General features: G+C 45.4%; 1 protein-coding gene across 2 annotated transcripts in view; it reads right to left on the minus strand.

Moving 5' to 3' along the window:
* LOC135560339 (cytochrome P450 3A27-like) overlaps positions 1 to 17,686 on the minus strand; it is a 47,069-nt gene that overhangs the window by 9,209 nt on the left and 20,174 nt on the right. The window contains exons 7-13 of one of the 2 annotated variants that reach the window (XM_065002224.1): positions 16,593 to 16,741; positions 16,288 to 16,415; positions 15,810 to 15,888; positions 14,755 to 14,915; positions 14,313 to 14,539; positions 13,786 to 13,948; positions 11,990 to 12,866 (exon numbers count right to left, since the gene is read on the minus strand). In XM_065002224.1, coding sequence (XP_064858296.1) covers positions 12,741 to 12,866; positions 13,786 to 13,948; positions 14,313 to 14,539; positions 14,755 to 14,915; positions 15,810 to 15,888; positions 16,288 to 16,415; positions 16,593 to 16,741 — 1,033 coding nt within the window. In that variant the 3' untranslated portion in view covers positions 11,990 to 12,740. Of the gene's footprint in view, positions 1 to 11,989; positions 12,867 to 13,785; positions 13,949 to 14,312; positions 14,540 to 14,754; positions 14,916 to 15,809; positions 15,889 to 16,287; positions 16,416 to 16,592; positions 16,742 to 17,686 lie in introns of those variants that run through there. The other variant, XM_065002225.1, reaches the window with a different exon arrangement.

Here is a 17,686-nt window from a genome sequence, read left to right on the forward strand (position 1 = left end):
ACACCAGTAAGACACACACAGTAGTACACTCACCACACTTACTGACACCAGTAAGACACACACAGTAGTACCACCCACCACACTCACTGACACTAGTAAGACACACACAGTAGTACCACCCACCACACCCACTGACACCAGTAAGACAGACACAGTAGTACCACCCACCACACCCACTGACACCAGTAAGACACACACAGTAGTACCACCCACCACACTCACTGACACCAGTAAGACACACACAGTAGTACCACCCACCACACTCACTGACACCAGTAAGACACACAGTAGTACACCCACCACACTCACTGACACCAGTAAGACACACACAGTAGTACACTCACCACACTTACTGACACCAGTAAGACACACACAGTAGTACCACCCACCACACTCACTGACACTAGTAAGACACACACAGTAGTACCACCCACCACACCCACTGACACCAGTAAGACACACACAGTAGTACCACCCAACACACCCACTGACACCAGTAAGACACACACAGTAGTACCACTCACCACACTCACTGACACTAGTAAGACACACAGTAGTACCACCCACCACACTCACGGACACCAGTAAGACACACACAGTAGTACCACCACACTCACTGACACTAGTAAGACACACACAGTAGTACCACCCACCACACTCACTGACACCAGTAAGACACACACAGTAGTACCACCCACCACACCCACTGACACCAGTAAGACACACACAGTAGTACCACCCACCACACTCACTGACACCAGTAAGACACACACAGTAGTACCACCCACCACACTCACTGACACCAGTAAGACACACACAGTAGTACCACCCACCACACTCACTGACACCAGTAAGACACACACAGTAGTACACCCACCACCCACCACACCCACTGACACCAGTAAGACACACACAGTAGTACCACCCACCACACTCACTGACACCAGTAAGACACACAGTAGTACCACCCACCACACTCACTGACACCAGTAAGACACACACAGTAGTACCACCCACCACACTCACTGACACCAGTAAGACACACACAGTACTACCACTCCCCACACTCACTGACACCAGTAAGACACACACAGTAGTACCACCCACCACACTCACTGACACCAGTAAGACACACACAGTAGTACACCCACCACCCACCACACTCACTGACACCAGTAAGACACACAGTAGTACCACCCACCACACTCACTGACACCAGTAAGACACACACCTCTAGCCCTACAATACAATACAATACCTCTAGCCCTACAATACAATACCTCTAGCCCTACAATACCTCCAGCCCTACAATACAATACAATAGCTCTAGCCCTACAATACAATACCTCTAGCCCTACAATACAATACCTTTAGCCCTACAATACAATACCTCTAGCCCTACAATACATTTAGCCCTACAATACAATACAATACCTCTAGCCCTACAATACAATACCTTTAGCCCTACAATACCTTTAGCCCTACAATACAATACAATACCTTTAGCCCTACAATACAATACAATACCTTTAGGAATAACAGTAGTGTTCTGTGGGGAATAACAGTAGTGTTCTGTGGGGAATAACAGTAGTGTTCTGTGGGGAGTAACAGTAGTGTTCTGTGGGGAGTAACAGTAGTGTTCTGTGGGAAATAACAGTAATGTTCTGTGGGGAATACCAGTAGTGTTCTGTGGGGAATAACAGTAATGTTCTGTGGGGAATAACATTAGTGTTCTGTGGGGAATAACAGTAGTGTTCTGTGGGGAGTAACAGTAGTGTTCTGTGGGGAATAACAGTAGTGTTCTGTGGGAAGTAACAGTAGTGTTCTGTGGGGAGTAACAGTAGTGTTCTGTGGGGAATGACAGTAGTGTTCTGTGGGGAGTAACAGTAGTGTTCTGTGGGGAATAACAGTAGTGTTCTGTGGGGAGTAACAGTAGTGTTCTGTGGGGAGTAACAGTAGTGTTCTGTGGGGAGTAACAGTAGTGTTCTGTGGGGAGTAACAGTAGTGTTCTGTGGGGAATGGCAGTAGTGTTCTGTGGGGAGTAACAGTAGTGTTCTGTGGGGAGTAACAGTAGTGTTCTGTGGGGAATGACAGTGTTCTGTGGGGAATGACAGTAGTGTTCTGTGGGGAGTAACAGTAGTGTTCTGTGGGGAATGACAGTAGTGTTCTGTGGGGAGTGACAGTAGTGTTCTGTGGGGAATGACAGTAGTGTTCTGTGGGGAGTAACAGTAGTGTTCTGTGGGGAATGACAGTGTTCTGTGGGGAGTAACAGTAGTGTTCTGTGGGGAATGACAGTAGTGTTCTGTGGGGAATGACAGTGTTCTGTGGGGAATGACAGTGTTCTGTGGGGAGTAACAGTAGTGTTCTGTGGGGAATGACAGTAGTGTTCTGTGGGGAATGACAGTGTTCTGTGGGGAATGACAGTAGTGTTCTGTGGGGAGTAACAGTAGTGTTCTGTTGGGAATGACAGTAGTGTTCTGTGGGGAGTAACAGTAGTGTTCTGTGGGGAATGACAGTAGTGTTCTGTGGGGAGTAACAGTAGTGTTCTGTGGGGAATGACAGTGTTCTGTGGGGAATGACAGTAGTGTTCTGTGGGGAATGACAGTGTTCTGTGGGGAATGACAGTGTTCTGTGGGGAATGACAGTAGTGTTCTGTGGGGAATAACGGTAGTGTTCTGTGGGGAGTAACAGTAGTGTTCTGTGGGGAATGACAGTGTTCTGTGGGGAATAACAGTAGTGTTCTGTGGGGAGTAACAGTAGTGTTCTGTGGGGAGTAACAGTAGTGTTCTGTGGGGAATAACAGTAGTGTTCTGTGGGGAATAACAGTAATGTTCTGTGGGGAATAACATTAGTGTTCTGTGGGGAATAACATTAGTGTTCTGTGGGGAGTAACAGTAGTGTTCTGTGGGGAGTAACAGTAGTGTTCTGTGGGGAGTAACAGTAGTGTTCTGTGGGGAATAACAGTAGTGTTCTGTGGGGAATAACAGTAGTGTTCTGTGGGGAATGACAGTAGTGTTCTCGTTGATCTATATTTTAGCTCATTGTTAAGAATGAGAATTTAGCTCATGAGAGAATGAGTAAATAGCTAATGAAATCTCCTGATGACAAGATTACATGAATCTGCCCCTAAACTATATTTATTGCCCTATGGGCCCTGGTCTAAAACAGGTGCAGTAGGACTACTGTACCTGTTTGGCCTTGCTGTGATACTGTAGGACTACTGCACCTGTTGGACCTGGCTGTGATACTGTGGACTACTGCACCTGTTTGGCCTGGCTGTGATACTGTAGGACTACTGCACCTGTTGGACCTGGCTTTGATACTGTAGGACTACTGCACCTGTTGGACCTGGCTGTGATACTGTAGGACTACTGCACCTGTTGGACCTGGCTGTGATACTGTAGGACTACTGCACCTGTTGGACCTGGCTGTGATACTGTAGGACTACTACACCTGTTGGACCTGGCTGTAATACTGTAGGACTACTGCACCTGTTTGAACCTGGCTGTGATACTGTAGGACTACTGCACCTGTTGGACCTGGCTGTCATACTGTAGGACTACTGCACCTGTTGGACCTGGCTGTGATACTGTAGGACTACTGCACCTGTTTGGACCTGGCTGGGATACTGTAGGACTACTGCACCTGTTGGACCTGGCTGTGATATTGTAGGACTACTGCACCTGTTGGACCTGGCTGTCATACTGTAGGACTACTGCACCTGTTGGACCTGGTTGTGATACTGTAGGACTACTGCACCTGTTGGACCTGGTTGTGATACTGTAGGACTACTGCACCTGTTTGGACCTGGCTGTGATACTGTAGGACTACTGCACCTGTTTGGACCTGGCTGTGATACTGTAGGACTACTGGACCTGTTGGACCTGGCTGTGATACTGTAGGACTACTGCACCTGTTGGACCTGGCTGTCATACTGTAGGACTACTGGACCTGGCTGTGATACTGCAGGACTACTGCACCTGTTGGACCTGGCTGTCATACTGTAGTACTACTGCACCTGTTGGATCTGGATGTAAATACTGTAGGACTACTGCACCTGTTGGACCTGGCTGTCATACTGTAGGACTACTGCACCTGTTGGACCTGGCTGTCATACTGTAGGACTACTGCACCTGTTGGACCTGGCTGTGATACTGTAGGACTACTGAACCTGTTGGACCTGGCTGTCATACTGTAGGACTACTGCACCTGTTGGACCTGGCTGTCATACTGTAGGACTACTGCACCTGTTTGACCTGGCTGTGATACTGTAGGACTACTGCACCTGTTTGAACCTGGCTGTGATACTGTAGGACTACTGCACCTGTTGGACCTGGCTGTGATACTGTAGGACTACTGCACCTGTTGGACCTGGCTGTGATACTGTAGGACTACTGCACCTGTTGGACCTGGCTGTGATACTGTAGGACTACTGCACCTGTTGGACCTGGCTGTGATACTGTAGAACTACTGCACCTGTTTGGCCTGGCTGTGATACTGTAGGACTACTGCACCTGTTGGACCTGGCTGTGATACTGTAGGACTACTGCACCTGTTGGACCTGGCTGTGATACTGTAGGACTACTGCACCTGTTGGACCTGGCTGTGATACTGTAGGACTACTGCACCTGTTTGGCCTGGCTGTGATACTGTAGGACTACTGCACCTGTTGGACCTGGCTGTGATACTGTAGGACTACTGCACCTGTTTGGCCTGGCTGTGATACTGTAGGACTACTGCACCTGTTGGACCTGGCTGTGATACTGTAGGACTACTGCACCTGTTGGACCTGGCTGTGATACTGTAGAACTACTGCACCTGTTGGGCCTGGCTGTGATACTGCAGGTCTACTGCACCTGTTGGACCTGGCTGTCATACTGTAGACCTACTTATGTTACTTTACTGGGTGAATTCAGGAAGCATTCCAAGGTCCTCCTGTGTTTTGTGTTTACCATGGCAACCAGAAATGTAAATAAAACGAGATGATTGCCCGAATGATAATCAGCCTCTGTGTCTGAGGATCTATTCCCCCTAAATGTAATGTTCAGGTCAACCCAGGTCCATCTTTTCAAATAAACACAATTTATTTAAATCTAGTTCCGTTTTCACCTTTTATTGCCTGTTAAATAACCAACAACCATAGATAACGAAAAGGAGAATAAGGTGAGGAATCATTCCATGTCAACTAGGCACATCTTTCTTTTAAAGAAACACCATTTATTTCAATCTCTAGTTGAGTAAAATAAGTAGTTTTGTTCCCGGTCACAAGATAATCCAGAAAAATTGCAATAGACAGCGCCACACTCAGGCAGAAAACGGAATGTTCTATTCTAAACCAGGCGCTCATCTCTTTTCAAAAATAAAACACCATTTATTTAACTTGTGTTCCTGTGAGCACAAGAAAATCCTAACAATTCGGGTAAAGATCGCCACAGTCAAGGCAGAACATTGTAACTGTTCTGTCAGTCAGAACAATTGGTTTCCCCTGGCTGTTATATTGGTTTCCCCTGGCTGCTAACCTATAACCGGTCCAGATTGTCAGAACAATTGGTTTCCCCTGGCTGTTATATTGGTTTCCCCTGGCTGCTAACCTATAACCGGTCCAGATTGTCAGAACAATTGGTTTCCCCTGGCTGTTATATTGGTTTCCCCTGGCTGCTAACCTATAACCGGTCCAGATTGACACCCAGAAAATATTATATATAACTCATTACCGCAATGACCCTTCAGTGCACGTCTGTGGTGCGCCCGTTCTCCGACGAGAGAGCCGCGACCTTTCAGCAGCAATGTATAAAACAATGACATAACACAGACCACCTGGACTAGCCAACTCAAAACACAACGTGTAGCAGTTCTCTAACTGAGCATTTAATGTCAGTCAGAACAATTCCCCTGGCTGTTATATGGCTGCTAGTAAATGAATAGTGTAGCAGTTCTCTAACTGAGCATTTAATGTCAGTCAGAACAATTTGGTTTCCCCCTGGCTGTTATATGGCTGCTAGTAAATGAATAGTGTAGCAGTTCTCTAACTGAGCATTTAATGTCAGTCAGAACAATTCGGTTTCCCCTGGCTGTTATATGGCTGCTAGTAAATGAATAGAAGACATTCAACTGCTTTAAACCTGTCTCCAATTTAATCGCATAGTTTACACTGATCCCACCGCGGACCTTTGACAAATAAATATCCGTCTGAAAAATGCGTCCAATGGTCTGTTTTGTCAACGAGTTTAAAGTATTCCAAGCACTGGTCATAACCAGATGATCCCAATAATTTAGCTAGCAAATCTTCTGGTATGTTCTCTTGCGAACTGTCTGTGGGACTCTTTGTTTCCCTATTAACTACTGAGAGATACAGTGAAGTCAAAGACGAAATTAACCGCAATACACTGGTCTCAAATATATTACCATAACTAAGGCAACACAGAACCACGGCGGCCCATGTCTCAATTCTGCACCCCTTACCCTTAGGCCTGGACTGTGATCCAGCTCATCTAGGTGAGTGTATGGCGTGTTCTGGTTTGTTGTCTGCTCTGCTACGCGCAGATCCACCCGATTGCGACGATAGAGGGAGCCACCAACATCCACCAGGTAAGAACGTGGTGCAACTCTCTGCAGGCATGTGCCCAGCCTCCAAAGTCCTGTGTGGTCTCCCGGCAGCGGTTTCATCCTTATCGTTTCACCCACCTCCAGCTCTGGTTCGCTCTGGATAAGAGCGTCTGCTAAATGACTTAAATGTAATGTAATGGTAGGTCCCGAGCAGTCCGGTCGTAGAAGCACTTAGCGAGCTGCTTTCTGTGACGCAGTTTGTCCGTGACGCCAACCATGACGCAGGGCTCAAGTAGCTTGTTAGCTACGGGGATGGTAGTCTTCAGACGTCTGGACAGAAGGCGTTGTGCTGGGCTGCTGTCCATGTTTTCAGTGGGTGTGTTTCATTTTGCTGTTCATGAGCGTACTCGTTGCATGTGGTACAGTTGCTGACAAAGTCTTTGATTTCTGCTTGCATGTTTGGCCAGTATAATGTTTCACGAGCCTGGCGGTAGCATGCATCACCTCCAACGTGACTGGAGTGTATGCGGGTAAGCATCTCTGGACGTAGTGATTTGGGAATAATGACCTTCTGACCTCTGAACAAGACGCCATTTTGCACTCATCGCGAAAGGTCCAAGTATTCTCTCACTGTGAAAGGTGTCTCCTCTTTCAGGTATGGCCAACCTGCGAGAGCCATGGACTTCAATGACTGTAGGCGTTCGTCCTTGTCAGTGTGTTGCCTTATCTGGGCTAGGCGGTGATCTGTGACGTTTAAGTAGTCTGCCTGATTGATCTGTTGAACATCTTGTTGTTCCTGCTGTAGCGAACATATGGCCTACCGCTGATAGACAGTGCCTCTGCCTGTACATTGTGTTGTTGCCCTGCTCAGTGTGTCGCTGATGTACATCTCTGGTCCTGGCTTGTAAATGACATTCAGGCTGTAGTTTTGCAGAGTCAGGAGCATGCTTTGAAGCCTCTTGGGCGCGTTGAGGAGAGGTTTACTGAATATGGCAATGACTGGTTTGTGGTCAGTTTCAGCGATGACCAGGTCTCGCCCATATAAGTAGTGATGGAATCGCTGGCAGGAGAAGACGATGCTGAGGCACTCTTTCTCAATTTGTGCATAGTTTTGTTCGGTGGGGGTGAGCGCTCTCGAGGCAAACACAACGGGCTGGCCTTCCTGCATAAGGCAGCATCCAAGTCCCCTTTGGCTGGAGTCGCTCTGGATTGTGACAGGCTTCATGACGTCGTAGATGCCATGGCACTGGCTACCCACACTGGCATGGATGAAGCCAGAGATTTAATCTCCTGCACTGCGGCCTCGTGCTTTGGTAGCCAGTGCCATGGTGTGTCTTTGTCCAGCAACCGGCGCAGAGACTCACAGACTGCTGATAGGTGTGGCATGAACTTTGCAAGATAGTTTGCAAAGCCAATGAGACGCTGTACTCCTTTTGCATCAGACGGGTTTGGCATGTCGAGGATCGCTCTGACCTTGTCTGGGTCCGGCTTCAGGCCTTTTGCCGAGAGAATGTGGCCATGGAAGTGGATGTCTTTCACCTTGAACTGCAGCTTCTTCAGGCCAAGACGAAGCTTAACTGATCGGCAGCGCTCCATCAGTGCCAGGAGCTTCACATCGTGGTCGCGTACTGCTTCTTCGTCTGTGTCACCACAGCCTACGATCAGGACATCATCTGCGATGGGTTCAATGCCCTTGAGCCCAGCCAGTAACTCGTGCTGCTTACGTTGGTATATCTCAGGCGCCACCGAGACACCAAATGGGAGCTTGAGCCAGCGTTTCCGACCCCAGGGGGTCCAGAAGGTAGTCATGAGGCTGCTTTCTTCATCCAGCTTGCATTGAAGGAATGCATCTCGGGCATCCACCAAGGTGAAAATCCTGGCCTTGGGAAGCTTATAGAGGACATCCTCTAGTGTCGGCATGATGTAGTGGGATCGTTTCAGTGCTTGGTTCAGATGCTTTGGGTTGATGCAGACCCTCAGCTTCTCTGTTTTTTTTCACTATGACCATATTGCTGATCCAGTCAGTTGGTTCAGTCACAGATGTCATGTGGCCACCAGCCTCATACTTGTCCAGCTGGGCCTTCACAGCCACTTTCATTGCGAGGAGCACACCGGACTGGAGTGATGCTCTCATCCACTTCAAAGTGTACCTCCCCACTGATCCAACGGGCATGTTGAATACATCGTCCAATCTGCTAAGTAGTTGTTCTTTGGACAGGGGTCCATGCTAGACATGATCCACAATGTGCAGGTCATTTGGTACAGTGAACTGCATCAGTCCCAGGCGTTCGCATGTAGAGCCCGAGAGGAGAGGATGTTGACTGGTTTTTACAATCTCAAACTCCAGCTTGTGTTTGCGTCCCCGAATAACACATTCGGTCTCAAAGGTGCCCATAGAGCTCATTAGCTCTCCTGAGTAGAGCTTTAGTCTAGTATTGCTGGGCAATAGATGTGTGTCAGGTGCCAGATTGATTTTGTCTTTGTAGCTCATTACGTTGCATGTAGCACCAGAATCCAGTTGACATTGTTGTTGCTTGTTGTGTAATCGTAGTGTCACAAACCATTTCTTCCCTCTTGAGTGTACAGCCCCAATGTATTCATGCATGTATATGTCACTTTCACCTTTCAGCTCTGAACATTGAATGACATCATCAACACAGTGAATCTTGCTCTCACTCACCCTTATTTTGCTTTTGAGACACACTTTTGCAAAATGATTATTAGTTCCACAAGCTCTGCATGGTTTTCCGTAGGCAGGGCAGTGCTCTTTGCCACGTGTGTGTGTATTCCCACAGTATTTACGGGGCTCTCTGTGTTCACCGTTCGTGGTGAATTGCTCTGCCTCGATTGGTTTAGTCTGAATGTCTGCCTAGCAACAGCATGAACGGTATCAACGTCGGAGCGTGGGGTTTCGATTTCCATTGCTCTCATTCTCATGTCAGTGACTTCAGCAGTGCGGCACATTTCGATGGCAGTTACTAATGTTAAGTCTCTCTCTCTCAGTAGACGCCGGCGTGTATCCTCATTTGCAATTCCCAGCACTATTTTGTCACGAATCAATTCATCTTTCAATCCCCCGTATTCACAAGTGGCGGATTTCTCTCTCAAACGGGTTACAAAGTTGTGTACTGACTCACCCTCTTCCTGTTTACAGCTTCCGAAAACGAACCGCTCATAAATTACGTTTCTGGCGGGTTTGAAGTAATTCTCCAATGCATCACACTGTTGACGTGCTGTGAGGGTGAGATTGTGCCGGTAGATATGCCTGCATTCGCTGCCCATTAAACTCCTCAGAGTTGCCGCTTGTACCTCGTTGGGTTTCTCATGTAGACCGGTCGCCAGCGCATAGTCCTCGAATTCATCCCTGAAGTTGTCCCAATTAGTATTCCAGTCCCCTGTGAGAACCATGGGATTTGGTGGCGGAATGTTCGCTGCCATAGCAATGGAATATGAGATGTCTTTGCCTTCAGTCATCGACGTAGGTAGTGATGCTAGTGATGGCAGCTAACAACGAGTTCATCAGTGTTGTGAGTAGGAAACTTCGTGTGTTCGCATATGGAACGTAACTGCGCCTATACTGTACTTAGCTACAAAAATAACAAACGTGTGTTTTCCGAGCCACTTCTGATACCACGTTTCAGTATGATATGTTAGATAAAGGAATAACGACAGACACCAATGTCAGGTTCAATAGCCTTGTTTGTGCATTGTATGAAAGGCTACAACTGGAGTCCGGGGAACAGTCCTGCAAGTCGATTACCTAACAATAGCCCAATTGACAACAAAAACTTGCTGTGCATAGACCTCACCTGAAACATGTATATTTGAGACTTATATACAGTTGAAGTCGGAAGGATACATACACCTTAGCCAAATACATTTAAACTCAGTTTTTCATTATTCCTGACAATTAATCCTAGTAAACATGTTTTATGTCTGTTAGGATCACCACTTTATTTTAAGAATGTGAAATGTCAGAATATAATAGTAGAGGGAATGATTTATTTCAGCTTGTATTTCTTTCATCACATTCCAAGCGGGTCAGAAGTTTACATACACTCAATTAGTATTTGGTAGCATTGCCTTTAAATTGATTAACTTGCGTCAAACGTTTCGGGTAGCGTTCCACAAGCTTCCCAAAATAAGTTGGGTGAATTTTGGCCGATTCCTCCTGACAGAGCTGGTGTAACTGAGTCAGGTTTGTAGGCCTCCTTACTTTCACATGCTTTTTCAGATCTGCCCACACATTTTCTATGGGATTGAGGTCAGGGCTTTGTGATGGCCACTCCAATACCTTGACTTTGTTGTCCATTTTGTCACAACTTTGGAAGTATGCTTGGGGTCATTGTCCATTTGGAAGACCCATTTGCGACCAAGCTTTAACTTCAATATGTCCACATAATTTTCCTGCCTCATGACGCCATCTATTTTGTAAAGTGCACCAGTCCCTCCTGCAGCAAAGCACCCCCACAACATGATGCTGCCACCCCTGTGCTTCACGGTTGGGATGGTGTTCTTTGGCTTGCAAGCCTCCCCCTTTTTCCGCCAAACATAACGATGGTCATTATGGTCAAACAGTTCTATTTTCGTTTCATCAGACCTGAGGACATTTCTCCAAAAAGTACAATCTTTGTCCCCATGTGCAGTTGCAAACCGTAGTCTGGCTTTTTTATGGCGGTTTTGGAGCAGTGGCTTCTTCCTTGTAGAGCGGCCTTTTGGGTTATGTTGATATAGGACTCGTTTTACTGTGGATATAGATATTTTTGTACCTGTTTCCTCCAGCATCTTCACATGGTACTTTGCTGTTGTTCTGGGATTGATTTGCACTTTTCGCACCAAAGTACGTTCATCTCTAGGACACAGAACGTGCCTCCTTCCTGAGCGGGTATGATGGCTGAGTGGTCCCATGGTGTTTATACTTGCGTACTATTGTTTGTACAGATGAACGTGGTACCTTCAGGTGTTTGGAAATTGCTCCCAAGGATGAACCAGACTTGTGGAGGTCTACAATGTTTTTTCTGAGGTCTTGGCTGATTTCTTTGATGTCAAGCAAAGAGGCACTGAGTTTGAAGGCAGGCCTTGAAATACATCCACAGGTACACCACCAATTTACTCAAATGATGTCAGTTAGCCTATCAGAAGCTTCTAAAATTACTTGACTTGTGTCATGCACAAAGTAGATGTCCTAACCGACTTGCCAAAACTATAGTTTGTTAACAAGACATTTGTGGAGTGGTTGAAAAACTAGTTTTAATGACTCCAACCTAAGTGTATGCAAACTTGTGTTGTGTGCCTCCAATCAAGTTGATTTGTGAATTTTCTTAAGAGATTGGTTGAGATGAAGAAAATTAGAATTTAACACTGAGCTTCAACCAACATGCCTACAGTAGACTATCATCTATAATGTTTTGTCTTATGGATGCTAATAAATACACAGACGACCTTGTTCATTAGTGTGATGATTTTATTGGTTTGTGATGATTAAAGTTAAAACCAAGCAGCTGCAGGGGTCATCTCAACAGACAGTAAAGATTCTATTTTGGAATGGCTGGACAGCAGAACACCCAGAGGAACAGAATGAGAGTACAGTTCTAGAGAACACCAGGCAGAGTTCTACATTCTAGGAGAATTCCAGCCACCAGCCACCAGTGTGCAGGATCCAGACATGACATCATGCCATGGATTTAATACCTCCTGGTGTCTAACTTTAACAAGACATGTACCTCTAATGCATCCATAGTATTACTATCTCTCTTTTACCTGGTGGAAATGGGTTTCTGAGTTCTACTCAAACCAAGCATGAGACTGAGACCAGGATTCAATCCCAGCGCTTTGTCAGCTATGTGCCATTTTAAAGGTCATTTCTGATTGAACTGACATATGCAACATTTATCGTGAATGCAGTTCTTTTTATCATATTATATTAAGTAGCCTATTGAATCCCAGCCTGAATATTCAGTAGCCTATAGCAGGGTTAGGATAAGGACTGAATATTCAGTAGCCGATCGACAGATAGATAGATAGATAGAGAGGCTGTTGAACAAAAATGTTTCATGAGCTGAAATAAAAGATTCCAGAAATGTTAATTAGCGGGGGAGTATTTCTGTTTGTAGTAAAGCCCTTTTGTGTGGGGGGGAAAAGAGAGAGAGAGAGGTACTCCAAGGTAGGGTAGGGTGGGGTGCTCCTGCATTTGGTCACGTTGTTGGACTCTTCAGAGTGGTAGCGGTGGTGTTGCTAGGGGTGTTTCTACGGGCCTCCAGCCTCAGTTTGATTGGTCGTTTTGGCATCAGCAGACCCTGGTTGTCCATCTCCAGAGGGATCTATAGAGAATAAAATAACAGAACATAACCCTGGTTGTCCATCTCCAACAGGATCTATAGAGAATAACAGACCATGTTAAAACAGGTGCTGACCATGTTAAAACAGGTGCTGACCATGTTAAAACAGGTGCTGACCATGATAAAACAGGTGGTGACCATGTTAAAACAGGCGGTGACCATGTTAAAACAGGTGGTGACCATGTTAAAACAGGTGCTGACCATGTTAAAACAGGTGCTGACCATGTTAAAACAGGTGCTGACCATGATAAAACAGGTGGTGACCATGTTAAAACAGGTCCATGTTAAAACAGGTGCTGACCATGTTAAAACAGGTGGTGACCATGTTAAAACAGGTGGTGACCATGTTAAAACAGGTCCATGTTAAAACAGGTCCATGTTAAAACAGGTCCATGTTAAAACAGGTGCTGACCATGATAAACAGGTGGTGAACATGTTAAAACAGGTCCATGTTAAAACAGGTGCTGACCATGTTAAAACAGGTCCATGTTAAAACAGGTCCATGTTAAAACAGGTGCTGACCATGTTAAAACAGGCGGTGACCATGCTAAAACAGGTGGTGACCATGTTAAAACAGGTGGTGACCATGTTAAAACAGGTGGTGACCATGTTAAAACAGGCGCTGACCATGTTAAAACAGGTGGGGACCATGCTAAAACAGGCGGTGACCATGTTAAAACAGGCGGTGACCATGTTAAAACAGGCGGTGACCATGCTAAAACAGGCGGTGACCATGCTAAAACAGGTGGTGACCATGTTAAAACAGGTGGTGACCATTTTAAAACAGGTGGTGACCATGTTAAAACAGGTGGTGACCATGTTAAAACAGGTGCTGACCATGCTGAAACAGGTACTGATGTTTGATGATGTCATATTCTGTCTGCTCAGGTGAGCGTCTCACCTCGGTCTCGTCGCAGACGGAGAAAGTGAAACTCTGGAGGATCTCGACCATGGCCAGTTTGATCATGATCAGGGCGAAGCGCATCCCGATACAGTTCCTGGGCCCCGCTCCAAACGGCATGTACGTGTACGGATCAATAGACTCCTTGTTCTCCTTACTGAACCTGGACAGGGGAGGACAGACACATTGGGAGTTTTTCCTATCCACCGTGCTTTTACACCTGCATTGTTTGCTGTTTGGGGTTTTAGGCTGGGTTTCTGTACAGCACTTTGAGATGTCAGCTGATGTACGAAGGGCTATATAAATACATTTGATTTGATTTGATTTGATTACACATTGTATTGTAGTTGATTTGAGGTTGTGGTTCAGACACATTAAACATTGTGTGGTAGTTTATTTGAGGTTGTGGTTCAGACACATTACACATTGTGTGGTAGTTGATTTTTGGTTGTGCTGTGGTTATGTTGTGTTATTGTTGTATTAAGGTTGTGTTATCGTTGGATTGTGGTTACGGTGCGGTCCAGTACCTCTCTGGTTTGAACTCCTCAGGGTCGGACCAGATCTCTGGGTCACGGTGGAGGGTCCACGTGGGAACCAGGACAACGCAGTCTTTGGGGATGACGATGCCGTTGATCTCCACCGTCTTCTTGGCGACCCTCTCCAGTCGCGGGGCGATGGGGTACAGTCTCAGAGACTCGTTCAACACACAGTCCAAATAGTCCATCTGCATCAGAGCTTCGTACTGGATTGGAGCCTGCACCGTGGTTACATACAAATCAGTACCTCACCTCATCTGTTGGAGAACACAGTATCTATTTCCTCCTGCAGTTTGGTCATGGTGTGGGGGTTACCTTGTTGGGGAACACAGTATCTATCTCTTCCTACAGTTTGGTCATGGTGTGGGGGTTACCTTGTTGGGGAACACAGTATCTATCTGCTCCTGCAGTTTGGTCATGTTGTGGGGGTTACCTTGTTGGGGAACACAGTATCTATCTCCTCCTGCAGTTTGGTCATGGTGTGGGGATTGGTTGCCAGGTTATAGGCCAGGAAACTCATAGTAGTGCTGCTGGTCTCGTAGCCACCGAAGATGAAGATAATGGCCTGAGACAAGATCTCATGATCAGTCAGTCCTGTGGAGGGAGAGAGAGAGGAGAGGAGGGAAGAGGAGAGAGAATATGTTTGTAACAGGTGTGTGTTTGTAACAGGTGTGTGTTTGTAACAGTAGATTACAGGTGTGTGTTTGTAACAGTAATTTACAGGTGTGTGTTTGTAACAATAGTTTAGAGGTGTGTGTTTGTAACAGTAGATTACAGGTGTGTGTTTGTAACAGTAGGTTACAGGTGTGTGTTTGTAACAGTAGTTAACAGGTGTGTGTTTGTAACAGTAGTTTACAGGTGTGTGTTTGTAACAGGTGTGTGTTGGTAACAGTAGTTTACAGGTGTGTGTTTGTAACAATAGTTTCCAGGTGTGTGTTTGTAACAGTAGGTTACAGGTGTGTGTTTGTAACAGTAGTTAACAGGTGTGTGTTTGTAACAGTAGTTTACAGGTGTGTGTTTGTAACAGTAATTTACAGGTGTGTGTTTGTAACAATAGTTAACAGGTGTGTGTTTGTAACAGTAGTTAACAGGTGTGTGTTTGTAACAGTAGTTTACAGGTGTGTGTTTGTAACAGTAATTTACAGGTGTGTGTTTGTAACAGTAGTTAACAGGTGTGTGTTTGTAACAGTAGTTTACAGGTGTGTGTTTGTAACAGTAATTTACAGGTGTGTGTTTGTAACAATAGTTAACAGGTGTGTGTTTGTAACAGTAGTTAACAGGTGTGTGTTTGTAACAGTAGTTTACAGGTGTGTGTTTGTAACAGTAATTTACAGGTGTGTGTTTGTAACAATAGTTAACAGGTGTGTGTTTGTAACAGTAGTTAACAGGTGTGTGTTTGTAACAGTAGTTTACAGGTGTGTGTTTGTAACAGTAATTTACAGGTGTGTGTTTGTAACAATAGTTAACAGGTGTTTGTTCGGCAGGTACCTTTAGTCTGTTCCCCTCCTGTCTTTGTGTCGTTGCCTTTCTGAGAGTCGATCATCAGCTGTAAGAAATCCACCCGACTCTGGAAGCAGAATGAAATTAGGTAAAATATGTCCAATCACAGCCAACACAAACAGATTCTACTGGATCTGGTCCAATCACAACCAACACAATCAGATTCTAATGGATCTGGTCCAATCACAACCAACACAATCAGATTCTAATGGATCTCGTCCAATCACAACCAACACAAACAGATTCTAATATGAATGAAGATATTTGGGTCCCAATAATAATGTTTTTCAATTCCGACATGATATCGATTTGGACATTCCATATTGGTGGAGAATATTACAGTACATAGTTATATAAATAATAAATACAGAATATTACAGTACATAGTTATATAAATAATAAATACAGAATATTACAGTACAAATATAAATCATAACAATGATATACAAATATAAAACATGTTTACAGTTGAGTTCCCGGTGTCACGTCCAGATTTGATCTTAGCCAGCGAGGCGTAAAAGAAGTCCAACACCGCAGTCGGGAAGAAAGAAAACTTCATCTTCTCCAAGATAGGACCAGTGAAGGGAAAAAACACTGGAGAACGAGAGGAGGGAAGGAGGAGGAGGGGAGGGAAGAAGAGAGGAGGACGGGAGAGGAGGAGACGAGTTGAGGACGGGAGAGGAGAGGACAGGACGGGAGAGGAAAGTTTTATAAAAAGGTACACATACATACGATTATAAAGAACAACTTTGTGTCTGTGTGTGGTCTCACAGATTAGGAGGAACAGTGGGTTGAACAGGTTAAACTTGAACATCTTCTTGACGTTGGAGACGAAGGGGTCTGAAGGGTTGTTCAGAGAGTCAATGTCCACACTGAAAGCTGTGCTGGTGACCACGTCCATACTGTAGGGCCCAAAGAACCTGCAACACAATCACAATTACACAACTACGGACCACAACCACGGACCACAACCACAACTATGGACCACAACTACTGACCACAACCACAAAACTACTGACCACACAACTACCGACCACACAACTACAGACCACAAAACTACAGACAACACAACTACTGAAAACACAACCACTGACAACAACAAATGGCAACAACTGCTGACCACACAACTAAAACAAATCAAATGTGTTTGTCACACAACTTGCCAGCTGCAACAGAGCCTGGACTCGAACCAGGATCTCTAGTGGCACAGCGAGCACTGTGATGCTTTAGACCATTGCGCCACTCGGGAGGCTCCGGGTGACTGGAGTCTTTGATAATTTTTGGGGCCTTCCTCTGACACCGCCGAGTACACACTGTTGAAGTCGGAAGTTTACATACACCTTAGCCAAATACATTTAAACTCCGTTTTTCCACAATTCTTGACATTTAATCTGAGTAAAATTTCCCTGTCTTAGGTCAATTAGGATCACCACTTAATTTTAAGAATGTAAAATATAAGGATAATAGTACAGATAATTATTTATTTCAGCTTTATTTCATTCATCACATTCCCAGTGGGTCAGAAGTTTACATACACTCAATTAGTATTTGGTAGCATTACCTTTAAATTGTTTAACTTGGGTCAAACGTTTCGGGTAGCCTTCCAGAAGCTTCCCACAATAAGTTGGGTGAATTTTGGCCCATTCATCCTGACAGACCTGGTATAACTAAGTCCAGTTTTTAGGCCTCCTTGCTCGCACACGCTTTTTCAGTTCTGCCCACACTTTTTCTATATGATTGAGGTTGTGGCTTTGTCATGGCCACTCCAATACCTTGACTTTGTTGTCCTTAAGCCATTTTGCCACAACTTTGGAAGTATGCTTGGGGTCAATGTCCGTTTGGAAGACCCATTTGCGACCAAGCTT

This window comes from Oncorhynchus nerka, linkage group LG15, assembly GCF_034236695.1.
Source record: "Oncorhynchus nerka isolate Pitt River linkage group LG15, Oner_Uvic_2.0, whole genome shotgun sequence".
Lineage (NCBI taxonomy): Eukaryota > Metazoa > Chordata > Actinopteri > Salmoniformes > Salmonidae > Oncorhynchus > Oncorhynchus nerka.